The 27016-nt window shown below is 48.4% G+C and overlaps 1 protein-coding gene across 4 annotated transcripts in view; it reads right to left on the bottom strand.

Moving 5' to 3' along the window:
• HSPA12B (heat shock protein family A (Hsp70) member 12B) overlaps positions 1-27016 on the bottom strand; it is a 143413-nt gene that overhangs the window by 73591 nt on the left and 42806 nt on the right. For 2 of the 4 annotated variants that reach the window (XM_077280370.1, XM_077280372.1), the window contains exon 3: positions 10318-10418. In XM_077280370.1, the coding sequence (XP_077136485.1) occupies positions 10318-10418 (101 nt within the window). The remainder of the gene's footprint in view (positions 1-10317; positions 10419-27016) is intronic. The other 2 variants (XM_077280371.1, XM_077280373.1) reach the window with 1 other exon arrangement.

The raw sequence follows: 27016 nt of genomic DNA, 5'->3' as shown, positions 1-27016 counted from the left end.
AGAACCAGCAGTTCCACTCACAGCCACCAGAGGGAGTCCACGAACAGAACTCGCCGAAGTACCATTCATGACCACAGGAGGGAGTTCGAGAACGGAATTCACAACAGGTGCGATCTGACACTGATGTTCCTGGAGCTTGAAGTTCACCTTTCATCTGTTTAGAAGTTTTCTGGCTCTTTTGTTACCAGTCGTATTATCCGTCTCTTTGATTTGTCACCAATGTTCCTCCTGCGGCCACGTCCAGGGAGGTCGGCTACAGTCCATGGATCTTACATCTCTGAATAATATGTGCAGCTGTAGTCACAGGAACATCAGGCTGCTTGGAGATGGTCTGATAACTTTTACCTGTAACATGTTTGTCTATAATTTCCTTTCTAATCTCCTGAGACAACTCTTTCCTTCGCTTCGTCTGGTCCATGGTGAGTGAGATACTACACACCGTATCACCACACAGCACAGTGAGGGTATGTGCACACGTCAGGATTTGTTGCAGAAATTTCCAGAAGAAAACTGGAAATTTTCTGCAAGAAATCCACATTTTTTTTGCGTTTTTTTCCCGTTTTTTTCGCGCTTTTTTTTAGCATTTTGCAAGCGTAATTAGCTTGCAGAATGCTAAAGTTTTCCAAGCAATCTGTAGCATCGCTTGGAAAACTGATTGACAGGTTGGTCACACTTGTCAAACATAGTGTTTGACAAGTGTGACCAACTTTTTACTATAGATGCAGCCTATGCAGCATCTATAGTAAAAGATATCATGTTAAAAATAATAAAAAAATGGTTATACTCACCTGCAGACAGCTGATCTCCTCAGCAGCGTCCGTTCCTACAGATGGTGTGTTGTTGTGAATCCTCTTTTTGGGCTCCCCTGGTGGTTGCTGGTGGTACTGGTGACTTGTGTGTGCTTTGCTGTCTCAGTTCACCTGCTCCCATCAGTGTTTGGGAGTTTCCTATTTAGCCTTGCTCTCCAGTCATTTCCTTGCCGGTCATCATTGTAACCAGAGCCTTCGGTTGCATGTTCCTGCTACTAGTCTGCTGATCAGCTAAGTGGACTTTGTCCTTTTGTTTTGTATCTTTGTCCAGTTTGCAGTTTTTGTTATTCTCTGTAGCTGGAAGCTCTTGCGGGCTGAAATTGCCACTCCTGTGTCATGAGTTGACACAGGAGTCTTAAAGTAATTTCAGGATGGTTTTTGAAAGGGTTTTCAGTTGACCGTGAAGTCCTCTTTTGTATCCTTCTGCTATCTAGTAAGTGGACCTCTCTTTGCTAAATCTACTTTCATACTGTGTATGTCTTTTCCTCTTAACTCACCGTTATTACATGTGGGGGGCTGCTATCATCTTTTGGGGTATTTCCCTAGAGGTAAGCCAGGTCTGTTCCTTCCTCTACCAGGGGTAGTTAGTCCTCCGGCTGGCGCGTGGCATCTAGGAAGTCGTAGGTATGCTCCCTGGCTACTATTAGTTGTGTGGTAGATTTAGCTCACGGTCAGCTCGAGATTCCATCACCCAGAGCTCGTCTGTTATTTTTGTGTTCTGATGTTTCCCTGCCATTGGGAATCATGACAGTATGACCGGCCGCTCTTAAAGTTATTGGCAGAAGAAAGGAGAGAAAAAAGAAGTCTGTAGATTTTTTTTTTTCCCCCTATGCTTGCTCCATAGTTGGATCAGTTGTATTTCAGCTCTAATTACAGCCTTTGCCTTTCTCTCCTTCTAATCCTTGAATGGCTCTGATCTCACCTGTTTAAAGATGGACCCTCAGAGTTTGGCTGTAGGTTTAAATAATCTTGCTACCAAGGTTCAAAATTTACAAGATTTTGTTATACATACTCCGATGTCTGAACCTAAAATTCCTACACCAGAGGTGTTTTCCGGAGATAGATCTCGGTTCCGGAATTTCAAATATAATTGTAAATTGTTCCTTTCTCTCAGACCTCACTCCTCTGGAGATCCTGTCCAGCAGGTTAAGATTGTAATCTCTTTGCTGCGAGGTGACCCTCAAAATTGGGCATTTTCATTGACACCAGGGGATCCTGCGTTGCTCAATGTGGATGCGTTTTTTCTGGCTTTAGGGTTGCTTTATGAGGAACCTAATTTGGAGATTCAAGCTGAAAAAGATTTGATAGCCCTATCTCAAGGGCAAGATGAAGCTGAGATATACTGCCAAAAATTTCGTAGATGGTCTGTGCTTACTCAGTGGAATGAGTGCGCCCTAGCGGCAAATTTCAGAGAGGGCCTTTCTGATGCCGTTAAAGATGTTATGGTCGGGTTCCCTGCGCCCACAGGTCTGAATGAGTCCATGACAATGGCAATTCAGATTGATCGGCGTTTGCGGGAGCTCAAACCCGTGCACCATTTGGCGGTATCTTCTGAAGAGACGCCAGAGAAAATGCAATGTGACAGAATTCTGTCCAGAAGCGAGCGGCAGAATTATAGGCGTAAAAATGGGTTATGCTTCTATTGTGGTGATTCTGCTCATGTTATATCAGCATGCTCTAAACGTACAAGGAAGGTTGACAAGTCTATTTCAATTGGCACTTTACAGTCTAAATTTATTCTGTCTGTGACCTTGATTTGTTCATTATCAGTTATTACCGTGGATGCCTATGTGGACTCTGGCGCCGCTCTGAGTCTTATGGATTGGTCCTTTGCCAGGCGCTGTGGGTTTGATTTAGAGCCTCTGGAAGTCCCTATACCTCTGAAGGGTATTGATTCTACGCCTTTGGCTTGTAATAAACCACAATTCTGGACGCAAGTGACTATGCGTATGACTCCAGACCATCAGGAGGTGATTCGCTTCCTTGTGTTGTACAATTTGCATGATGTTTTGGTGCTTGGATTACCATGGTTACAATCTCATAACCCAGTCCTTGACTGGAAAACAATGTCTGTGTTAAGCTGGGGATGTCGGGGGGCTCATGGGGACATACCTTTGGTTTCCATTTCGTCATCTATTCCCTCTGAGATTCCGGCATTTTTGTCTGATTATCGTGATATTTTTGAGGAGCCAAAAATTGGTTCACTCCCTCCCCACAGAGATTGTGATTGCGCCATAGATCTGATTCCTGGCAGTAAATTTCCAAAGGCTCGTTTGTTTAACTTATCTGTACCTGAACATGCTGCTATGCAAGAGTATATTAAGGAGTCCCTGGAAAAGGGACACATTCGTCCTTCTTCCTCTCCTTTAGGAGCTGTTTTTTTCTTTGTATCTAAAAAGGATGGCTCTCTGAGGCCTTGTATTGATTATCGACTCCTGAATAAAATTACAGTCAAATATCAGTATCCGTTGCCTTTGCTGACTGATTTGTTTGCTCGCATAAGGGGGGCTAAGTGGTTCTCTAAGATTGATCTTCGTGGGGCGTATAATTTGGTGCGAATTAAGCAGGGGGATGAGTGGAAAACCGCATTTAATACGCCTGAGGGCCATTTTGAGTATTTAGTAATGCCTTTCGGCCTTTCTAATGCACCTTCAGTCTTTCAGTCCTTAATGCATGATATTTTCCGTGAATATTTGGATAAATTTATGATTGTGTATTTGGATGATATTTTGATTTTTTCTGATGACTGGGAGTCTCATGTTCAACAGGTCAGGAGGGTTTTTCAGGTTTTGCGGGAGAATTCTTTGTGTGTAAAGGGTTCAAAGTGTGTTTTTGGGGTTCAAAAGATTTCCTTTTTGGGGTACATTTTTTCCCCTTCTTCTATTGAGATGGACCCTGTCAAGGTTCGGGCTATTTGTGACTGGACGCAGCCTACTTCTCTTAAGAGTCTTCAGAAATTCTTGGGCTTTGCTAATTTTTATCGTCGATTTATAACTGGTTTTTCTGGCGTTGCTAAACCTCTGACGGATTTGACCAAAAAGGGTGCTGATGTTGCCAATTGGTCCCCTGCTGCTGTGGAGGCCTTTCGGGAGCTTAAGCGCCGTTTTTTGTCTGCCCCTGTGTTGCGCCAGCCTGATGTTTCTCTTCCCTTTCAGGTTGAGGTCGATGCTTCCGAGATCGGAGCGGGGGCGGTTTTGTCGCAGAAAAGTTCCGACTGCTCAGTGATGAGACCTTGTGCGTTCTTTTCTCGAAAATTTTCGGCCGCCGAGCGAAACTATGTTGGTGGTAATCGGGAGCTTTTGGCCATGAAGTGGGCATTTGAGGAGTGACGTCATTGGCTTGAGGGTGCCAGACATCAGGTGGTAGTTTTGACGGATCACAAGAATCTGATTTATCTAGAGTCTGCCAGGCGCCTGAATCCTAGACAGGCACGATGGTCGTTGTTTTTTTCTCGGTTTAATTTTGTGGTTTCATACTTACCGGGTTCTAAAAATGTTAAGGCAGATGCTCTTTCTAGGAGTTTTGAGCCTGACTCTCCTGGGGATTCTGAACCTGCTGGTGTCCTTAAGGATGGGGTGGTTTTGTCTGCTGTCTCCCCAGATCTGCGACGTGCTTTGCAAGAATTTCAGACGGATAGACCTGATCGTTGTCCGCCTGGTAGACTGTTTGTTCCTGATGATTGGACCAGTAGAGTCATCTCGGAAGTTCATTCTTCTTCGCTGGCAGGTCATCCTGGAATTTTTGGTACCAGAGATTTGGTGGCTAGATCCTTCTGGTGGCCTTCCCTGTCTCGGGATGTGCGTGTTTTTGTGCAGTCTTGTGATGTGTGTGCTCGGGCCAAGCCTTGTTGTTCTAGGGCTAGTGGGTTATTGTTGCCCTTGCCTGTTCCGAAGAGGCCTTGGACGCACATCTCTATGGACTTTATTTCTGATCTCCCTGTTTCTCAGAAGATGTCTGTCATCTGGGTGGTGTGTGACCGTTTTTCTAAAATGGTTCATTTGGTACCATTGCCTAAGTTGCCTTCCTCATCTGAGTTGGTCCCTCTATTTTTTCAAAATGTGGTTCGCTTGCATGGTATTCCGGAAAACATCGTTTCTGACAGGGGAACCCAGTTCGTGTCTAGATTTTGGCGGGCATTCTGTGCCAGGTTGGGCATTGATTTGTCTTTTTCGTCTGCATTCCATCCTCAGACTAATGGCCAGACGGAGCGAACTAATCAAACCTTGGAGACTTATTTGAGGTGTTTTGTGTCTGCTGATCAGGATGACTGGGTTGCCTTTTTGCCGTTGGCAGAATTTGCTCTTAATAATCGGGCTAGTTCTGCCACTTTGGTTTATCCTTTCTTTTGCAATTCAGGGTTTCATCCTCGTTTTTCATCTGGTCAGGTGGAATCTTCGGATTGTCCTGGAGTGGATGCGGTGGTGGATCGGTTGCATCAGATTTGGGGACAAGTGGTGGACAATTTGAAGTTGTCCCAGGAGAGGACTCAGCAGTTTGCTAACCGCCGTCGTCGTGTTGGTCCTCGCCTTCGTGTTGGGGACTTGGTGTGGTTGTCTTCCCGTTTTGTCCCTATGAGGGTTTCTTCTCCTAAGTTTAAGCCTCGGTTCATCGGTCCTTATAGGATTTTGGAGATACTTAACCCTGTGTCCTTTCGTTTGGACCTCCCGGCATCTTTCGCTATCCATAATGTATTCCATCGGTCGTTGTTGCGGAGATATGAGGTACCGGTGGTTCCTTCTACTGAACCTCCTGCTCCTGTGCTGGTGGAGGGTGAATTGGAGTACGTTGTAGAGAAGATCTTGGATTCCCGTATTTCCAGACGGAGACTTCAATATCTGGTTAAATGGAGGGGCTATGGTCAGGAAGATAATTCTTGGGTAACTGCCTCTGATGTTCATGCCTCGGATTTGGTTCGTGCCTTTCATAGGGCTCATCCAGATCGCCCTGGCGGTTCTCGTGAGGGTTCGGTGCCCCCTCCTTAAGGGGGGGGTACTGTTGTGAATCCTCTTTTTGGGCTCCCCTGGTGGTTGCTGGTGGTACTGGTGACTTGTGTGTGCTTTGCTGTCTCAGTTCACCTGCTCCCATCAGTGTTTGGGAGTTTCCTATTTAGCCTTGCTCTCCAGTCATTTCCTTGCCGGTCATCATTGTAACCAGAGCCTTCGGTTGCATGTTCCTGCTACTAGTCTGCTGATCAGCTAAGTGGACTTTGTCCTTTTGTTTTGTATCTTTGTCCAGTTTGCAGTTTTTGTTATTCTCTGTAGCTGGAAGCTCTTGCGGGCTGAAATTGCCACTCCTGTGTCATGAGTTGACACAGGAGTCTTAAAGCAATTTCAGGATGGTTTTTGAAAGGGTTTTCAGTTGACCGTGAAGTCCTCTTTTGTATCCTTCTGCTATCTAGTAAGTGGACCTCTCTTTGCTAAATCTACTTTCATACTGTGTATGTCTTTTCCTCTTAACTCACCGTTATTACATGTGGGGGGCTGCTATCATCTTTTGGGGTATTTCCCTAGAGGTAAGCCAGGTCTGTTCCTTCCTCTACCAGGCGTAGTTAGTCCTCCGGCTGGCGCGTGGCATTTAGGAAGTCGTAGGTATGCTCCCTGGCTACTATTAGTTGTGTGGTAGATTTAGCTCACGATCACCCAGAGCTCGTCCGTTATTTTTGTGTTCTGATGTTTCCCTGCCATTGGGAATCATGACAGTGTGTGTGTGCAGGACCTTCGATGACGTCACGGTCACGTGAGCGGTCACATGAGCGGTCACGCGACCAATCACAGGACCGCGACGTCATCACAGGTCCTTCACCACACCATCTATAGGAACCGAAACGGCAGCATGCAGCGCTGAGAGGCGGGAAGACTCCGGGGGTCATCGAAGGTGAGTATGTCAATATTTTTTATATTAATTCTTTTTTTTTTACCAATTAGGCCGGTTTCACACGTCAGTGGCTCCGGTACGTGAGGTGACAGTTTCCTCACGTACCGGAGCCGCTGACACACGTAGACAGATTGAAATCAATGCATCTGTGCAGATGTCATTGATTTTTTGCGGACCGTGTCTCCGTGTGCCAAACACGGAGACATGTCAGTGTTGGTGGGAGCGCACGGATTACACGGACCCATTAAAGTCAATGGGTCCGTGTAAAACACGTACCGCACACGGATGTTTTCCGTGTGCAGTCCGTGTGCCATGCAGGAGACAGCGCTTACAGTAAGCGCTGTCCCCCCCACATGGTGATGAAGCTGCCATTCATATCTTCTCTGCAGCAGCGTTTGCTGTAGAGAAGATATGAATAATCCTTTTTTTTTGGTTTCTCGTCTTTAACATAAAGATCCCTGTCCCGACCCCCCTCCCACCCCCTGTGCGCCCGCCCGCTGTTATTAAAATACTCCCCCGCCTCCCTCGCAGTGTCCTGTCCTGGCCGCACATTCTACTGTATGCGGTCACGTGGGGCCGCCCATTACAGTAATGAATATGCGGCTCCGCCCCTATGGGAGGTGGAGCCGCCTATTCATGACTGTAATCGTCGGCCCCACGTGACCGCTCATACAGTAGAAGCTGCGGCCAGGACAGGACACTGCGAGGGAGGCGGGGGAGTATTTTAATAACAGCGGGCGGGCGCACAGGGGGTGGGAGGGGGGTCGGGACAGGGATCTTTATGTTAAAGACGAGAAACAAAAAAAAAAGGATTATTCATATCTTCTCTACAGGAAACGCTGCTGCAGAGAAGATATGAATGGTGGCTTCAGCACCACGTGGGGGGACAGCGCTTATCTCTAGCGCTGTCTCCGACATGGTGCGTGTGGTACTCAGTCGGCACACGGGCGGCACACGTGTGCCACACTGATGTGCCACAGAAACGCACGGGCACACGGACACAGATAATTCCGGTACCGATTTTTCCAGTACCGGAATTATCTGGACGTGTGAGACTGCCCTTATATGGTGCCCAGTCCGTGGAGGAGAGTCTCCTCTCCTCCACCCTGGGTACCAACCGCACATAATCTGCTTACTTCCCGCATGGTGGGCACAGCCCCGTGCGGAAAGTAAGCAGATCAATGCACTCCTAGGTGTGCGGAATCCCTGCAATTCCGCAAATTTAATGAACATGTTGTTTTTTTTTCCGCGATGCGATTTTTTCGCGGAAAAAAAATGCAACATTTGCACTAGAAATGCGAAATACACTGAAAATAATGGGAGGCATATGTAATCGCGAAAAATACTGAACGTGTGCACATGGCCTGAGGATCAGCAGCCTTATATATCGGCCACTCACTGATTCCAGGATTGTAGACCCCTGAGATGATAGTTAGTGGACACATTATTATCAGGGGTTTTATTTTTTCTTAAATTCTGTGGAAACATGGTGGAAAAGCAATGTCTGACCTTCATCTGTTCATTTTCATAGATCTTTTATTTATTACTTTTGCCAGATTCCAGTTATTTCTGTGACCATTGTGGGGTTTTCTGTCATTAAATGAGGGGGACCAACATCTCCTGTATATATATGTACAGCAGGTATAACCTGGGTATCTCCTGTATATAATTATATATGTGCAGCTGGTATAACCTGGGTATCTCCTGTATATAATTGTATATGTACAGCTGGTATAACCTGGGCATCTCCTGTATATAATTATATATGTGCAGCCGGTATAACCTGGGTATCTCCTGTATATAATTGTATATGTACAGCTGGTATAACCTGGGTATCTCCTGTATATAATTATATATGTGCAGCCGGTATAACCTGGGTATCTCCTGTATATAATTGTATATGTACAGCTGGTATAACCTGGGCATCTCCTGTATATAATTATATATGTACAGCTGGTATAACCTGGGCATCTCCTGTATATAATTATATATGTACAGCTGGTATAACCTGGGCATCTCCTGTATATATATGTACAGCAGGTATAACCTGGGCATCTCCTGTATATAATTATATATGTGCAGCTGGTATAACCTGGGCATCTCCTGTATATAATTATATATGTACAGCTGGTATAACCTGGACATCTCCTGTATATAATTATATATGTACAGCTGGTATAACCTGGGTATCTCCTGTATATAATTGTATATGTACAGCTGGTATAACCTGGGCATCTCCTGTATATAATTATATATGTGCAGCCGGTATAACCTGGGTATCTCCTGTATATAATTGTATATGTACAGCTGGTATAACCTGGGTATCTCCTGTATATAATTATATATGTGCAGCCGGTATAACCTGGGTATCTCCTGTATATAATTGTATATGTACAGCTGGTATAACCTGGGTATCTCCTGTATATAATTATATATGTACAGCTGGTATAACCTGGGCATCTCCTGTATATAATTATATATGTACAGCTGGTATAACCTGGGCATCTCCTGTATATATATGTACAGCAGGTATAACCTGGGTATCTCCTGTATATAATTATATATGTGCAGCTGGTATAACCTGGGCATCTCCTGTATATAATTATATATGTACAGCTGGTATAACCTGGACATCTCCTGTATATAATTATATATGTACAGCTGGTATAACCTGGGTATCTCCTGTATATAATTGTATATGTACAGCTGGTATAACCTGGGCATCTCCTGTATATAATTATATATGTGCAGCCGGTATAACCTGGGTATCTCCTGTATATAATTGTATATGTACAGCTGGTATAACCTGGGTATCTCCTGTATATAATTATATATGTGCAGCCGGTATAACCTGGGTATCTCCTGTATATAATTGTATATGTACAGCTGGTATAACCTGGGCATCTCCTGTATATAATTATATATGTACAGCTGGTATAACCTGGGCATCTCCTGTATATAATTATATATGTACAGCTGCTATAACCTGGGCATCTCCTGTATATATATGTACAGCAGGTATAACCTGGGTATCTCCTGTATATAATTATATATGTGCAGCTGGTATAACCTGGGCATCTCCTGTATATAATTATATATGTACAGCTGGTATAACCTGGGTATCTCCTGTATATAATTATATATGTACAGCGGGTATAACCTGGGTATCTCTTGTATATAATTATATATGTACAGCCGGTATAACCTGGGCATCTCCTGTATATAATTATATATGTACAGCGGGTATAACCTGGGTATCTCTTGTATATAATTATATATGTACAGCCGGTATAACCTGGGTATCTCCTGTATATAATTATATATGTACAGCGGGTATAACCTGGGTATCTCTTGTATATAATTATATATGTACAGCTGGTATAACCTGGGCATCTCCTGTATATAATTATATATGTACAGCCGGTATAACCTGGGCATCTCCTGTATATATATGTACAGCTGGTATAACCTGGGCATCTCCTGTATATGATTATATATGTACAGCCGGTATAACCTGGGCATCTCCTGTATATAATTATTTATGTAGAGCTGGTATAACCTGGGTATTTCCTGCATATATATGTACAGCTGTATAACATAGGTACATATTTTTGCTTTTGCTCCCCCCACGTACCGGAGACTGTGATGGGGTCAGCGGAGCGATACTACAACTCTCATTCAGGGAGTTCGGGGAGAGTGTTGGGGACGGTGTGCAGGAACGATCCATGTTTTCTGCTACAAGAGAAGGAACAGGTAAAAGCCATTACTGTTACATCACTGCCACACGGGGCGCTATCTCTCCACACGGGGGCGCTATCTCTCCACACGGGGGCGCTGTCACTGCCACACGGGGGCGCCGTCACTGCCACACGGGGGCGCTGTCTCTCCACACGGGGGCGCTGTCACTGCCACACGGGAGCGCTGTCACTGCCACACGGGGGCGCTATCTCTCCACACGGGGGCGCTGTCACTGCCACACGGGAGCGCTGTCACTGCCACACGGGGGCGCTATCTCTCCACACGGGGGCGCTATCTCTCCACACGGGAGCGCTGTCACTGCCACACGGGGGCGCTGTCACTGCCACACGGGGGCGCCGTCACTGCCACACGGGGGCGCCGTCACTGATTAACTGATACTTTTACATTGAAATATTCATAAAGAAATAAAGTATGTAATGAAGACTGGGGGACGTGAGACCCTCATCTCAGCCCCAAGACCAGCTCCCTCCACACCACGAGCGTCGGGTGCACTTACTTCTGCTACACAAAGGAAGTGGAGATTTGGATAAAATAGAGCGGCTCCGGTTATTTCGCCCCATCCTCCCCTGGCACAGGTCTGGGGTAGAATTTCACAAATTTCATGTTGATTAATAACAGATGTGCCCTGAATTGTGTGATGAAAGGGAAGGGGGCGACGGAGGGGCTGGGGGGTGACGGAGGGGGCGACGGAGGGGCTGGGGGGCGACAGAGGGGGCGACGGAGGGGGTGACGGAGGGGCTGGGGGGCGACGAGGAGGCGACGGAGGGGCTGGGGGAGACGGAGGGGGTGACAGAGGGGCTGGGGGGCGACGGAGGGGCTGGGGGGGCGACGGAAGGGCTGGGGGGTGACGGAGGGGCTGGGGGGCTCCAAAGCAGGATCAGCGCTAGGGGCTCAAGTAACACGGACAAAAATGTGAAATGAAGCAGCGCCGGCCGACATCCTGGGGAAGATTAGTGTGGATGATGGGAGTGATGGTAACAATGGAAAAAGAAACAATGTAGAAAAGAACAAGAATTGTCAGAACTGATTCAAAGATAAAAAACAGCAATGTGCAGTAATGGATGAAGAATCAGTGCACAGCGGCCTTTATGGAGACTTACTGACCCTGAGCTCTATGTCCAGTGTCAGGCGTCAGAGTGCAGCCAGGTGTAGAGTATCCAAGTATGATACTACTGTGCTACACAGTGACCAGCAGAATAGTGAGTGCAGCTCTGGGGCATAATACAGGATGTAACTCAGGATCAGTAATGTAATGTATGTACACAGTGACTGCACCAGCAGAATAGTGAGTGCAGCTCTTGGGTATAATACAGGATGTAACTCAGGATCAGTAATGTATGTACACAGTGACTGCACCAGCAGAATAGTGAGTGCAGCTCTGGAGTATAATACAGGAGGTAACTCAGGATCAGTAATGTAATTTATGTACACAGTGACTGCACCAGCAGAATAGTGAGTGCAGCTCTGGGGTATAATACAGGATGTAACTCAGGATCAGTAATGTAATGTATGTACACAGTGACTGCACCAGCAGAATAGTGAGTGCAGCTCTGGGGTATAATACAGGATGTAACTCAGGATCAGTAATGTAATGTATGTACACAGTGACTGCACCAGCAGAATAGTGAGTGCAGCTCTTGGGTATAATACAGGATGTAACTCAGGATCAGTAATGTATGTACACAGTGACTGCACCAGCAGAATAGTGAGTGCAGCTCTGGAGTATAATACAGGAGGTAACTCAGGATCAGTAATGTAATTTATGTACACAGTGACTGCACCAGCAGAATAGTGAGTGCAGCTCTGGGGTATAATACAGGATGTAACTCAGGATCAGTAATGTAATGTATGTACACAGTGACTGCACAGCAGGAATAGGCGGAGCCTGCTTGCCGTGTGCTCTGTGTGCTGCCTAGAGAGAGCTCCTGGGAAGGGAGGTAAACTTTTTCATCCAGGACTTTTTGTCTGCCCCCTTCCCAGGAAAGAAGGCTCATTTTGGGACTGGCCTCCGGGGCTGGGCCCCCGGCTCCCGCCTCCCGGTCCAAGCCGGCGGGGGGTGGGAGGACTCCAACTCCGGCTAGGGCCACAAGATCTGGCCAAGGATCAGGCAAGGGATCCAGTATGAAGACCCGTAGGACCCCTGAGGCCGCGGCGGCTCCTTCCCCCGGAGGTAGGCCGAGTACGAGCAGGGGTGCTGCAGCGGTGCCCCTTGGTTGGGGTACTAAGGCGGCTAGAGAATCCGCCGTGGGCTATGGTTCACGCATCCATGCGCACCTCTGCGAGTATGAGGACGCCTCAAGGAAGCTAAAATCCCTCTGGGGGGAGTTGAGGGTAGCTAAGGAGAGGTCTGACAGGGCCTCCGGCAATAAGAAGGCCGAGCTATCCGCCGCGGTCAAGAAGATAAAACAATCCATACAAGACCTGGAAAGCCGGAGGTGTGAGATCCTGGATGGCAGCGGGCCCTTCCGTGAAAAGCTGGAGAACGACGACCGGTTCAGAGCCATGACCGGTGGGGCTCCGGAGGGGTCACGGAGCTCCGGCCAGGTGGTGGAGGAGGATGATGAGGAATGCGAGGAGGAGGTCGCGCCCTACCCACCGCCTGGTGGCCTGGTAAGAGATCTCCAGGCGTCGCATAGCGGGATAGCCCCCGAGCAGGTGGCTCTCCCGTCAGATTCTGGCCCTTCAGGGGACAGCGGGAGCGAGGGGGAGGATGAGGATGGTGGTAGTAGCAGCGAGGGGGGCTGCCTCGTCATGCAGCAGATCCGGCAGATCGAGTCCCCGGTCCGTTTTAACCAGCTGAGGTTCGGGGATGAGATCTGTGAGGACGAGGCAACCAGGAGGGGGATGAAGAGGAAGGTTAAGAAAAGGAATAACAAGAAAACATCTACTGTGGAGAAATATGTGTATGTCCCCCTCTCTGGGGCCCCCCGATCCCGCTGTGCGGCACCCGCTACCCACCCCGGCTTGGGCTCTGTTGTGGGTCCGCAGCGAGGGAGCGGGGAGATTACAGGCCATGACACGCAGGGCGCTGCCTCTGTTTCTGGTAACGGAGGGGGTAGTGATGTGTCTGATATGGAGCATGGTGTGGAAGGTGGCCCAGAGGTGGGCAAGAGAGTGGCAGCCAGGACCGCATCTCCGGCGGTGAGCGCTGGGGTGTCCGGGTCCCCCACTTACGGATCCGCTAAATCTGGATCGCTTCTGGGGTCCCAGGCACCTAGTAAAGTAAAGGGGGAGGGGCCGGCGGCTCCAGCAGAACCGGCTCATAAAAAGAAAATGGTGGGGCCTCCCCTGGCGGGGTCTGCGGTGAAGTCGGGGCCTCCTGCATTGGGGGCACCACCGCTGGTGGATGCTGAGGGAGAGTGGCCTAGCCTGGGGCCAGCCGCTGGAGCTGCTGTGGCCAGGCTGTTTGTGGCCCAGGCTGTGGTGGTGGGGGGCGCTGTCCCTCAGGGGACTGGTACCGCTGGGGGGATTCCGGGGGGTGGATCCAGCTCTGGGTCGGCTCTGGGGGTCCCGCTGCGGCCAGTCTCAGGGGGCGTGGCCTCCTCGGCACCCGCTGCCCATGCAGGTGCAGCTTTGGATAGCTGTGCTGTGCGGCTGAAGGCTGGGGGCGTGGCTGCCCAAAGAAAGGAAAAAAAAATGGTCTTAGCCAGCAATGGAGCAGGGACTGCAGCAGATAGCAGCAAGGGCGCCTGCCTGGCGGGGTCCCCTGAGTCTGGGGGCTTACCTGCGGTGGGGTCTCCGGTGACAAGGCAGGATGGAGCTGGAGGCGGGTCTGCACCTGGCTTCCTACCTGCCAGTGAGGGAGGAGGCTCTGTGCCTGCTGTGGTGCAAAGTCAGGCTGTGCTGCTTAAGTCCTATGGCAGCAGGACTCTTAAAGGGACAGCAGCGCTGTGTGTGCCAAACCCCCCAGCAGGGAGGATGCCACCAGTAGGTGGCGGTAGCAGTGAACCTGGAAATACCCAAAAGGTGAGGCAAAATAAAACTGACCCCAGTGTGCATGTGAGTGAGAGTGGGGTGACTGATGGAGTGGATGAGGAGGGTGCGGGTATGGAAGTGTCTATGGTTGAGGATGCGAGTGGCAGTGCGTCTAAGGTGGCAAGTGTGAGTACGGTGTCTGATGGTAGTGGGAGAAGGGGGGAGGGGGTCGGTCCATCTGCCCCCCCAGCCACAGGTTCTCGGAGTTATTCGGGGGTGGTGGCTGGAGCCCCGGGGTCTAGTCAGGGGGTTTCCTCGCCTCTGGACCTCAGGGATAGCGTTTTGCGGCGCCGCTTCCTGGAGGCCCTCAAAAAGGGAGAACGGACGATCGAAGTAGAGGGAAGAGTGGTGGACTTGGCCTTTTGGCTGGATAGACACGGCCAGGCTGCCTTCCAAGATAAAAGGGAAGGGGAAACGGTTTGGTCCCTCCCGACAGCCGGGCAGGGGGTGGCCAGGCGGAATGTGGTCCGTCTTCGGTGGAGGGGCAGTGAAGCGTGCCCGCCAAGGGCGAGGGTTGTGGAGCTCCTTCTGAAGATGGACTTCAGGGCGACGGACATCTTTGCCCTGATTCATCCGTTTGGCACCTCCTTCTTCGATGTCAGTTTTGTTCGGCCAGAGGGCTTGGAGCTTTTCTGGTCGAATTTCGAACTGGCAAAGGGGGAGCCCGGCTGGCGAGACTTTGCCGTGCAGGCGGTGTCTCGCCAAAATAGTGTAAAGAGGGTGACCGTTCTGACAATTAACGAGTCACTCTCTGGGGTCGACATAATGACGTGGCTTTCCCGTTATGGGGAAGTCACCGAGGTCCCTAAAAAAAAATAGGGACGAGTTTGGCATTTGGTCAGGGGGCTGGACCTTCATGGTAAAGTTGAAGGTTTCAGGAGGTACGGTCACCCACATCCCTTCCTCAGCATTTCTGGGGAGGGACAGAATCCAGATCTTCTACCAGGGGCAACCGAAGGTCTGCCACAGGTGCGGTGATCCCCGCCACTTCAGCGCAGGCTGCAAGGTACAGAAATGTGCCTTGTGTGGCGGGGTAGGCCATCTTGCCGCGGCCTGTGGTGACATTAGGTGTCACCTGTGTGGTGACCTAGGTCACCCGTATAGCCGCTGCCCCCGTTCCTTTTCCAGCACCATCTCTGGCCCGGCAGGGGGGAGCCAAGGGGGGGTCCCCGGTGGTGCAACTTCTGCTGTGGCTGAGGGTGGAGGCATGAGGGGAGCTGAGGGGTCAGTGAGGAAAGGCGAGGCTGGTACATCTGCCCACCAGTGGCAACAGGTGAGGAGCCGTAAGGGCAGGGGGCAGGATAAGCCTCAGGCAACTGGGGTGATGACTGCCCCCAACCTGGAGACGGCAGCCGAAGCCTCTGAGGCCCTGGGGGAGAAGGCGGTGAGCGAGGAGATCCGGAGGATGGAGAGGGAGGAGTTGGCTGCTTCTGATAACTCTTCCCAGTATGAAAGTCTGGAAGAAGAGGTGGTGGAGCAGCCTAAAAAAATGGGTGACAATCGTACCGGTAAGAGTCGGAAGAAGAGGAAGAGCAAGGCTAAAAAATCTAAGCCCCCCCCCCTGGCCACTGGGGTGCCTACGGAAGGGCTCGCTGACTCCCCTCTGATCCCCCTCTCCAATCGGTTCCAAGCCCTCGATGACTCTGCTGTGTCGGAGGTCGGGGGTGAGGGGCCGGTCGCAACATCTGGGGTGCCTTCGGGGAGTGGTGAGGTCTGTCCTCCGGGGGATTCACACTCCTCTGGAGGGGGGACCACCTCGGGGTCCAGGGGCAAGGAATCTATTTCTGGGAAATCCAGTGCTATAAAGGAGGATATGGACACCTCGGTATCTTTAAAGAGGAGGGGTGAGTCGGGCTCCTCCTCAGAAGGGGAGAGGAAATCAGGGGGTACGGTTAAAAAACAGGCCATCTAACTCAATCACCCATGATGGCGGAACCTACCCCGTTGACTCTGGCGTCGATTAATGTCGCCAGCATAAAGTCAGATACGGCTAGATTTACGGCCTTTGATTTTTTCACCCGGGTTGAGGCTGATATTTTATTTTTGCAGGAGACCAGACTAACGGACCTGGGGTCCATCTACAAAGCAAAGAGGGAATGGAGGAGTGGGCCCTCATACTGGTCTCTTGCGGCCGAGCCGTATAGCGGGGTAGCGGTCCTTTTTAAGACCGTGGAGGTGGAATGCAGACGGGTGATCAAGGTAGAAATGGGGAGATGTTTGGTCCTTGACGTCTTCATGAGGGGACAGGAGCTTCGGCTCATCAATATCTATGGCCCACAATCCAAGTGGGACCGTAAATGTCTCTTCCTGAGGATCAAGCCCTATCTTTTTACGAGCCGGCAGGTGGTCTTCGGTGGGGATTTTAATACTGTAACCAGACTCCGTGATAGGGGAGGCCCCGGAGACCGGCTGGCTTATGATAGCGTAGCCTTGAATAGCATAGTAAGCGAAGCTCGCCTGGTGGATGTCCACATCCGGCACACCCCAGGTCACGGGGGTTTCACCTTTTTTAGGGGAAGCAGTAGGTCTAGGATAGATAGGTTTTTTTTAAAGGAGGAAGCCGTCTCTTCTGCAGTGTCCGCTGTTGAGGTGGAGTTCTCCGATCACTGTTTCATTTTCTTTACTTTGAATGTTACAGAGACCCCCCGGATGGGGAGAGGCCTATGGAAGCTGAATTCGTCCCTTCTGGAAGAGGCGGAAGTAAGACAGTCCTTTGAGGAATTTCTTCAGAGCCAGGTACCTCTCTTGGGTCTTTGTAGCAGTAAGTCTGAGTGGTGGGAGATCTTCAAAAGAAGGGTCGCAGGGTTCTTCCGTCAGCTCTCGAGCCTCAGAGGCCTGAACAGGTACCGCCTGTATCGGGAGCTGGGGAGGAAACTCGAGCAGCTCGTCTCGACTGGAGGGGACCGAGAGGAAATCTCCAGGGTGAAGACCTTGCTCAAGGGGTGCCAGTATGATAGGCACACATCCTTGGTTTTTGAGAGGGATTTCGGGAGGTACCGCTCGCCCGACCCTTACAGAAACTGCAGGTTGTCAGTGAATTGTAAGATGGTGAGAGGACTGATTGACAGTACGGGGTCCCTGAACAGATCCAAATCAGGGATCCTGGAGGTGGTCAGATCCTTCTACTTGCACCTCTTGGGGAGGGGGGATCCTGATCGGGATGAGATGTCGGCTTTCCTGACTGAAACCATCCCTGAGCCAGGGGATGACCCCTCTCTTCATGTTTTGGCAGAAGCAATCAGGGAAGAGGAAGTGAGACGGGCGATTGATGGGCTCCGGCCCAAAAAGTCGCCCGGTCCGGATGGCTTAACATCCGAGTTCTACAAGACTTTTAGGGACTCTTTGGTCCCCCTCTTGACTGAGGTTTTTAATGAGTGCCTCTCCTCGGACATTCTACCCAGTTCAATGAGGAAGTCAGCCCTGATTATCCTGTCAAAGGGTAAAGACTCATCCCGTATTGAGAATTGGCGTCCCATAGCGCTTCTCAATACGGACCGAAAGGTTCTGGCAAAGGTGCTTTTTAATCGGTTGGTGCAGTTTGCGCCCCGGCTCCTTTCGGGGGCCCAGCACTGCTCTGTTCCAGGCCGCAGTACATTTAGTGCTGTGCTCGGTGTCCGGGAGGCAGTGGAGCAGGGCAGGGCAGGTAACAGGAAGGGGTACTTGCTGTCCTTAGACCAGGCGAAGGCCTTTGACCGGGTTAACCATGAGTACCTCTGGTCCGTCCTTCTGAGGTATGGTCTGCCTGGGAGGTTTGTTGATTGGTTGAGAGTTTTATACAATGGGGCAGAGACTTTTCCGCTCGTGAATGGTTGGGTCGGACACCCTTTTGAGGTGAGGTCTGGTGTCCGCCAGGGCTGTCCTCTGAGCCCGCTGTTATACGTGTTTGCGATCGACCCCCTTTTAAGGAGGGTGGAGCGTGGACCGTTGGTGGGAGTCAGGATGGACCAGGCGGAGCCAGAGGCCGCCTTGAGGGTAGTGGCGTACGCTGATGATGTTTCCCTTTTTGTATCCTCGAGAGAGGAGGCAGATTGGGTGATGTCTGAGGTTGAACGCTACTCGGTGGCATCCGGTTCCATGATGAACCGGGACAAGTGTGAGAGTCTCTGGCTGGGAGGGGGAGATCCAAGTTTTGATCTCCCGGACACCCTTCCAGGGCCTCAGGCCACAGCAAAAATATTAGGCATCAGTTTCGGCCCGGGGGACTATCCCCAGCAAAACTGGGAGGGCAGACTTAAGATTGCCGCCCAGAAGGTGGATCAGTGGAAGGGTTGGTCTTTGACCCTAAGGGAAAGGGTTAGTCTTGCCAAGGGCTATTTGCTTCCTTTGCTAATATATTTGGGCAGCGTCTGCATCTTGCCAGAGCCTCTTTGGACACGGGTCTACAGCCTGGTTTTCCAATTGTTATGGGGAAATAGGCTGAACCTAATCAAGAGGGAGGTCACGTACCGCACGAGGAGACTAGGAGGGTTGGGTATGGTCAACCCAGTGGTGTTTCTAGTAAACACCTTTCTTAAGGCAAACATCGCCAACCTCTGGTCAGAGAGGGCTTCTCTGTGGGTATTCTCCTGTAGGGGGTGGTTTCGGCCTTTCTTCCAGGAATGGGAGACAGGAGGGCAGGTAAAGGACCTTCGAACACCTCATGGGCATCTTCCGGCTTATGCTACCCCGGTTCTGAAGGTGATCCGTCGGTGGGGTCTGGGAGTGTGGGAGATCAGGACCATGTCGAGAAGGTTACTTGACAATAGGGTCCTGTTGACCCACTTTCAGAAGCCCCTGGCGCTCAGGGATTGCCCAAGCTGGGATCTGGAGGTGGGGCTCGGGTTATTGAACTCTAAGCGGATCCCCTTGAAGTTTTGGGACTTGGCTTGGCGCTGCTTCCATGGGAAGCTGTATGTGAGGGACAACCTGAAGTGCAGATGCTCTGATGACCGGGATTGTCCCCGCGAAGAGTGTGGCGGTATGCTTGAAAGCATGGAGCATTTCCTGCTTCGGTGTCCCTTTAATACAGAGGTCTACAGCAGGGTGGGTGCTTCCATTGGCTGGCCTAGGCTGGCAGGCCTTTCCTATGCGGAGTGGGCCTATGGGGCATTCAGGTCCCTTGGTGGCCGAGATCGGGGCACTGTTTTCTTAGTTAGTTTAGTAACTAGGTTCCACACGTGGAATGCACGGTGTCTAGTGTCTACTCAGCGGAAAGTCCTCCCCAGGGAAGAGGTGATTAGGAACATCCTGGGTGACCTGGCAAAAGTGCGCTTGCTGGAGTTTGAGAGGCTGGGTGCAGGGAGGGCCTCTCTTCTTTGGAGGGGTTTCTCCTTTAATGTGCCCTAGGGAGAGTTAGGTTCTGTGTGCCTGTGATAGGGTTGAGTTAGTCTTTTTTATCTTTTTATCTTTATTTTGTAGGGTCAGATAGATGTGTAGGGACAGATAGGGACAGTCTTTAGGGACAGGTAGTTAGTATTAGGTTGGTAGTGAGGGTCAGTGAGGGACAGGTAGGGGCAGGTAGGGAGAGATTGGTAGGGCTATAGGGACAGGATTTTCTCTTTTGTGTTGTTAGGGAGGGTCAGGGTGATGTGCGGTAGATTAGGGTGAGAGCCTCTATGGTCTCCAGTTCCTGGTGGTGGGCTGTAACCCTCACTTATAGATTTTTGTTTTGTAATTGGTAACCCGGGTATAGGGCTTGCAAGCATTGAACTTGGGCCTGTTCTTTGGTCATGGTTAAGGTGTGTATTGGTTATTATTATGTTATTATTGATTATATGTTATTATAAGGTTGTATATATGTTACATGTGTACTATGATGCGTGTAGGGGGGATTTAGTTTAGGTGGGGTGGGGGGTTTCTTGGAGGGTGGGGGGATGGGTTTTGGAGAATGGACGTCCGGCGGGATGCCAAGAAGAGGAAAAAAGGGCCATAAACTTCTGTGGACCTTGTTGTATAGTGAAGGCCACAAACTCTCGTGGGACCTTGTGTGATAGGCCACAAACTCTCGTGGGACCTGGTGTGATAGGCCACAAACTTTCGTGGGACCTTTGGGGGAATGGTGGTGGTTTAGTTTAGGAGGTTAAAAAAAAAAAGAAAAAAAAAAAATTATATATATATATATATATATATATATATATATATATATATATATATATATATATATATATATATATATATATATATATATATATATATAATTAAGTTTTGGCCAGGTGGCCTATTTGCTTTCTTTGGGGCAGTTGGCCGACTTTTGTTTATTTTTCTAGGGATGAATGCATGGGTATGTGTGTATGAGGGAAAAAGGTACAAGGGGAGAGGAAAAAGGATATAGGTTGAGGTCTCTTCCCTTGCTGGGGGTATTAATGAAATGGAGGAACATTTTGTTTGTATAAATATGCTGGACATTGGACTTTTGGGGATAATTTGTTTTGTTATTGAGTTTGTCTGTAAGCTTTGCCTGTAAGTTTTGTTTTGTACTTTTATAATAAAAAAGAGATACAGGATGTAACTCAGGATCAGTAATGTAATGTATGTACACAGTGACTGTACCAGCAGAATAGTGAGTGCAGCTCTGGAGTATAATACAGGATGTAACTCAGGATCAGTAATGTAATGTATGTACACAGTGACTGCACCAGCAGAATAGTGAGTGCAGCTCTGGGGTATAATACAGGATGTAACTCAGGATCAGTAATGTATGTACACAGTGACTGCACCAGCAGAATAGTGAGTGCAGCTCTGGGGTATAATACAGGATGTAACTCAGGATCAGTAATGTATGTACACAGTGACTGCACCAGCAGAATAGTGAGTGCAGCTCTTGGGTATAATACAGGATGTAACTCAGGATCAGTAATGTATGTACACAGTGACTGCACCAGCAGAATAGTGAGTGCAGCTCTGGAGTATAATACAGGAGGTAACTCAGGATCAGTAATGTAATTTATGTACACAGTGACTGCACCAGCAGAATAGTGAGTGCAGCTCTGGAGTATCATACAGGATGTAACTCAGGATCAGTAATGTAATGTATGTACACAGTGACTGCACCAGCAGAATAGTGAGTGCAGCTCTGGGGTATAATACAGGATGTAACTCAGGATCAGTAATGTATGTACTCAGTGACTGCACCAGCAGAATAGTGAGTGCAGCTCTGGAGTATAATACAGGATGTAACTCAGGATCAGTAATGTAATGTATGTACTCAGTGACTGCACCAACAGAATAGTGAGTGCAGCTCTGGAGTATAATACAGGATGTAACTCAGGATCAGTAATGTAATGTATGTACACAGTGACTGCACCAGCAGAATAGTGAGTGCAGCTCTGGGGTATAATACAGGATGTAACTCAGGATCAGTAATGTAATGTATGTACACAGTGACTGCACCAGCAGAATAGTGAGTGCAGCTCTGGAGTATAATACAGGATGTAACTCAGGATCAGTAATGTAATGTATGTACACAGTGACTGCACCAGCAGAATAGTGAGTGCAGCTCTGGGGTATAATACAGGATGTAACTCAGGATCAGTAATGTAATGTATGTACACAGTGACTGCACCAGCAGAATAGTGAGTGCAGCTCTGGAGTATAATACAGGATGTAACTCAGGATCAGTAATGTAATGTATGTACACAGTGACTGCACCAGCAGAATAGTGAGTGCAGCTCTGGGGTATAATACAGGAGATAACTCAGGATCAGTAATGTAATGTATGTACACAGTGACTGCACCAGCAGAATAGTGAGTGCAGCTCTTGGGTATAATACAGGATGTAACTCAGGATCAGTAATGTATGTACACAGTGACTGCACCAGCAGAATAGTGAGTGCAGCTCTGGAGTATAATACAGGAGGTAACTCAGGATCAGTAATGTAATTTATGTACACAGTGACTGCACCAGCAGAATAGTGAGTGCAGCTCTGGAGTATAATACAGGATGTAACTCAGGATCAGTAATGTAATGTATGTACACAGTGACTGCACCAGCAGAATAGTGAGTGCAGCTCTGGGGTATAATACAGGATGTAACTCAGGATCAGTAATGTATGTACTCAGTGACTGCACCAGCAGAATAGTGAGTGTAGCTCTGGAGTATAATACAGGATGTAACTCAGGATCAGTAATGTAATGTATGTACTCAGTGACTGCACCAACAGAATAGTGAGTGCAGCTCTGGAGTATAATACAGGATGTAACTCAGGATCAGTAATGTAATGTATGTACACAGTGACTGCACCAGCAGAATAGTGAGTGCAGCTCTGGAGTATAATACAGGATGTAACTCAGGATCAGTAATGTAATGTATGTACACAGTGACTGCACCAGCAAAATAGTGAGTGCAGCTCTGGAGTATAATACAGGATGTAACTCAGGATCAGTAATGTAATGTATGTACACAGTGACTGCACCAGCAGAATAGTGAGTGCAGCTCTGGGGTATAATACAGGATGTAACTCAGGATCAGTAATGTAATGTATGTACACAGTGACTGCACCAGCAGAATAGTGAGTGCAGCTCTGGAGTATAATACAGGATGTAACTCAGGATCAGTAATGTATGTACACAGTGACTGCACCAGCAGAATAGTGAGTGCAGCTCTGGAGTATAATACAGGATGTAACTCAGGATCAGTAGTATAATGTATGTACACAGTGACTGCACCAGCAGAATAGTGAGTGCAGCTCTGGGGTATAATACAGGATGTAGCTCAGGATCAGTAATGTATGTACACAGTGACTGCACCAGCAGAATAGTGAGTGCAGCTCTGGAGTATAATACAGGATGTAACTCAGGATCAGTAATGTATGTACACAGTGACTGCACCAGCAGAATAGTGAGCGCAGCTCTGGGGTATAATACAGGATGTAACTCAGGATCAGTAATGTATGTACACAGTGACTGCACCAGCAGAATAGTGAGTGCAGCTCTGGGGTATAATACAGGATGTAACTCAGGATCAGTAATGTAATGTATTTACACAGTGACTGCACCAGCAGAATAGTGAGTGCAGCTCTGGGGTATAATACAGGAGGTAACTCAGGATCAGTAATGTAATGTATGTACACAGTGACTGCACCAGCAGAATAGTGAGTGCAGCTCTGGGGTATAATACAGGAGGTTACTCAGGATCAGTAATGTAATGTATGTACACAGTGACTGCACCAGCAGAATAGTGAGTGCAGCTCTGGGGTATAATACAGGATGTAACTCAGGATCAGTAATGTATGTACACAGTGACTGCACCAGCAGAATAGTGAGTGCAGCTCTGGGGTATAATACAGGATGTAACTCCGAGTCAGTAATGTAATGTATGTACACAGTGACTGCACCAGCAGAATAGTGAGTGCAGTTCTGGGGTATAAATAATAATAATAATAATAATAATTTTATTTATATAGCGCCAACATATTCCGCAGCGCTTTACAACTTATAGAGGGGACTTATACAGACAATAGACATTACAGCATAACAGAAATCACAGTTCAAAACAGATACCAGTAGGAATGAGGGCCCTGCTCACAAGCTTACAATCTATGAGGAAAAGGGGAGACACGAGAGGTGGATGGTAACAATTGCTTTAGTTGTTTGGACCAGCCATAGTGTAAGGCTCGGGTGTTCATGTAAAGCTGCATGAACCAGTTAACTGCCTAAGTATGTAACAGTACAGACACAGAGGCTATTAACTGCATAAAGTGTATGAGAACATGATGGAGGAACGTGATTATGTTGTTGTTTTTTTATTAATAGGCCACACAGGGATAGTTAGGTTAATGCGTTGAGGCGGTAGGCCAATCTGAACAAATGAGTTTTTAGGGCACGCTTAAAACTGTGGGGATTGGGGATTAATTGTATTAACCTAGGTAGTGCATTCCAAAGAATCGGCGCCGCACGTGTAAAGTCTTGGAGACGGGAGTGGGAGGTTCTGATTATTGAGGATGCTAACCTGAGGTCATTAGCAGAGCGGAGGGCACGGGTAGGTTGGTAGACTGAGACCAGAGAGGAGATGTAGGGTGGTGCTGAGCCATGGAGTGCTTTGTGGATGAGGGTAGTAGTTTTGTACTGGATTCTGGATTGGATGGGTAGCCAGTGTAATGACTGGCACAAGGTAGAGGCATCGGTGTAACGGTTGGCGAGGAGTATGATTCTGGCAGCAGCATTCAGGACAGATTGGAGTGGGGAGAGTTTGGTAAGAGGGAGGCCAATTAGTAGAGAGTTACAATAGTCCAGACGAGAATGAATAAGTGAGACAGTAAGAGTTTTTGCAGAGTTGAAAGTAAGAAAAGGGCGAATTCTGGAAATGTTTTTGAGATGCAGATAAGAAGAGCGAGCCAGTGATCGGATGTGGGGGGTGAATGAAAGCTCGGAATCAAGGATGACTCCAAGGCAGCGGGCATGTTGCTTTGGAGTAATGGTGGAACCGCACACAGAGATGGCAATGTCAGGCAAAGGTAGGTTTGTAGAGGGAGAGAACACGAGGAGTTCAGTTTTTGACAGGTTCAGTTTCAGATAGAGGGAGGACATGATGTTAGAGACAGCGGTAAGACAATCACTGGTGTTTTCTAAAAAGGTCGGCGTGATAACAGGAGAAGAGGTATATAATTGGGTGTCGTCAGCATAGAGATGGTACTGGAAACCAAATCTACTGATTGTTTGTCCAATAGGGGCAGTATACAAAGAGAAGAGGAGGGGGCCTAGGACTGATCCTTGAGGAACCCCAACAGTAAGGGGAAGGTGAGAGGAGGAGGAACCAGCAAAACAAACAGTGAAGGATCGGCCAGAGAGATAGGAGGAGAACCAAGAGAGAACGGTGTCCTTGAGGCCGATGGAGCGGAGCATAGTGAGGAGGAGCTGATGATCCACAGTGTCGAATGCTGCGGAGAGATCCAAGAGAATTAGCATGGAATAGTGACCATTAGATTTAGCTGTTAGTAGGTCATTAGAGACTTTAGTGAGGGCAGTTTCAGTAGAGTGTAAAGAGCGGAAACCAGATTGAAGAGGGTCGAGAAGAGAATTATCTGAGAGATAGCGGGTAAGACGGGAGTGGACCAGGCGTTCCAGGAGTTTAGAGATGAAGGGAAGATTAGAGACAGGTCTATAATTAGCGGCACAATTTTGATCGAGGGAGGGCTTTTTAAGTAGTGGATGTATGATGGCATGCTTAAATGAGGAGGGAAAAATACCGGAAGTGAGGGAAAGGTTGAATATTTTTGTTAGGTGAGAGGTGACAGCCGGGGAAAGGGACTGGAGGAGATGCGACGGAATGGGGTCGCTGGTGCAAGTGGTCGGGCGAGAAGATGCAAGGAGCCTGCTTACTTCTTCTTCTGTAACTGGTTCAAAGTCAGAGAGTGAACTAGATGCAGTGGGGGAGGGAGGACAGTGCTTGGTATGAAGAGATTGGGAAATGATTTCCTGTCGAATGTGGTCAATTTTTTCTTTGAAGTAATTGGCCAGATCGTCAGCGCGGAGATCCGTGGTTGGGGCCTGCTCTCTTGGGTTGAGTAGGGACTGGAAGGTGTCGAAGAGACGTTTAGGGTTATTGGACAGCGAGGTGATGAGGGTGTTGAAATAGGTTTGTTTGGAGAGGTGAAGGGCAGAGTTGTATGTTTTTAACATGAACTTATAATGGATGAAATCTTCGGGCAGATTAGATTTTCTCCACAGACGTTCGGCGCACCTGGAGCACCGCTGCAGGAAACGTGTTTGCAGCGTGTGCCACGGTTGTCGCCGTCTGTGCCGAGTTGTTCTATGTATAGGAGGTGCAGCTTCTTCCAGGGCACTTTGCATGGTTTCATTGTAATGCTTCAGAGCAGAATCAGGACAAGAGATGGAGGAGATTGGGGCCAATGAAGACTGCAAGTTCTTCATAAGTTTCTGGGTGTTAATGGCCTGTATGTTTCTATAAGTGTGGAAAGTGGGGGTGACCTGAGCGGGATGGCAGTTCTTGATAGAGAATGAAAGAAGGTTGTGGTCAGAGAGCGGGAGAGGGGAGTTTGTGAAATCATCCAGTGAGCAAAGCCGGGAGAAGGATGTAACTCAGGATCAGTAATGTAATGTATGTACATAGTGACTGCACCAGCAGAATAGTGAGTGCAGCTCTGGGGTATAATAAAGGATGTAACTCCGGATCAGTAATGTAATGTATGTACACAGTGACTGCACCAGCAGAATAGTGAGTGCAGCTCTTGGGTATAATACAGGATGTAACTCAGGATCAGTAATGTAATGTATGTACACAGTGACTGTACCAGCAGAATAGTGAGTGCAGCTCTGGAGTATAATACAGGATGTAACTCAGGATCAGTAATGTAATGTATGTACACAGTGACTGCACCAGCAGAATAGTGAGTGCAGCTCTTGGGTATAATACAGGATGTAACTCAGGATCAGTAATGTAATGTATTTACACAGTGACTGCACCAGCAGAATAGTGAGTGCAGCTCTGGGGTATAATACAGGATGTAACTCAGGATCAGTAATGTAATGTATGTACACAGTGACTGCACCAGCAGAATAGTGAGTGCAGCTCTGGGGTATAATACAGGATGTAACTCAGGATCAGTAATGTACAGTGGGGCAAAAAAGTATTTAGTCAGTCAGCAATAGTGCAAGTTCCACCA

Source organism: Ranitomeya variabilis, chromosome 1 (assembly GCF_051348905.1).
Source record: "Ranitomeya variabilis isolate aRanVar5 chromosome 1, aRanVar5.hap1, whole genome shotgun sequence".
NCBI lineage: Eukaryota > Metazoa > Chordata > Amphibia > Anura > Dendrobatidae > Ranitomeya > Ranitomeya variabilis.
This window is presented reverse-complemented; position numbering and strand designations above follow the sequence as displayed.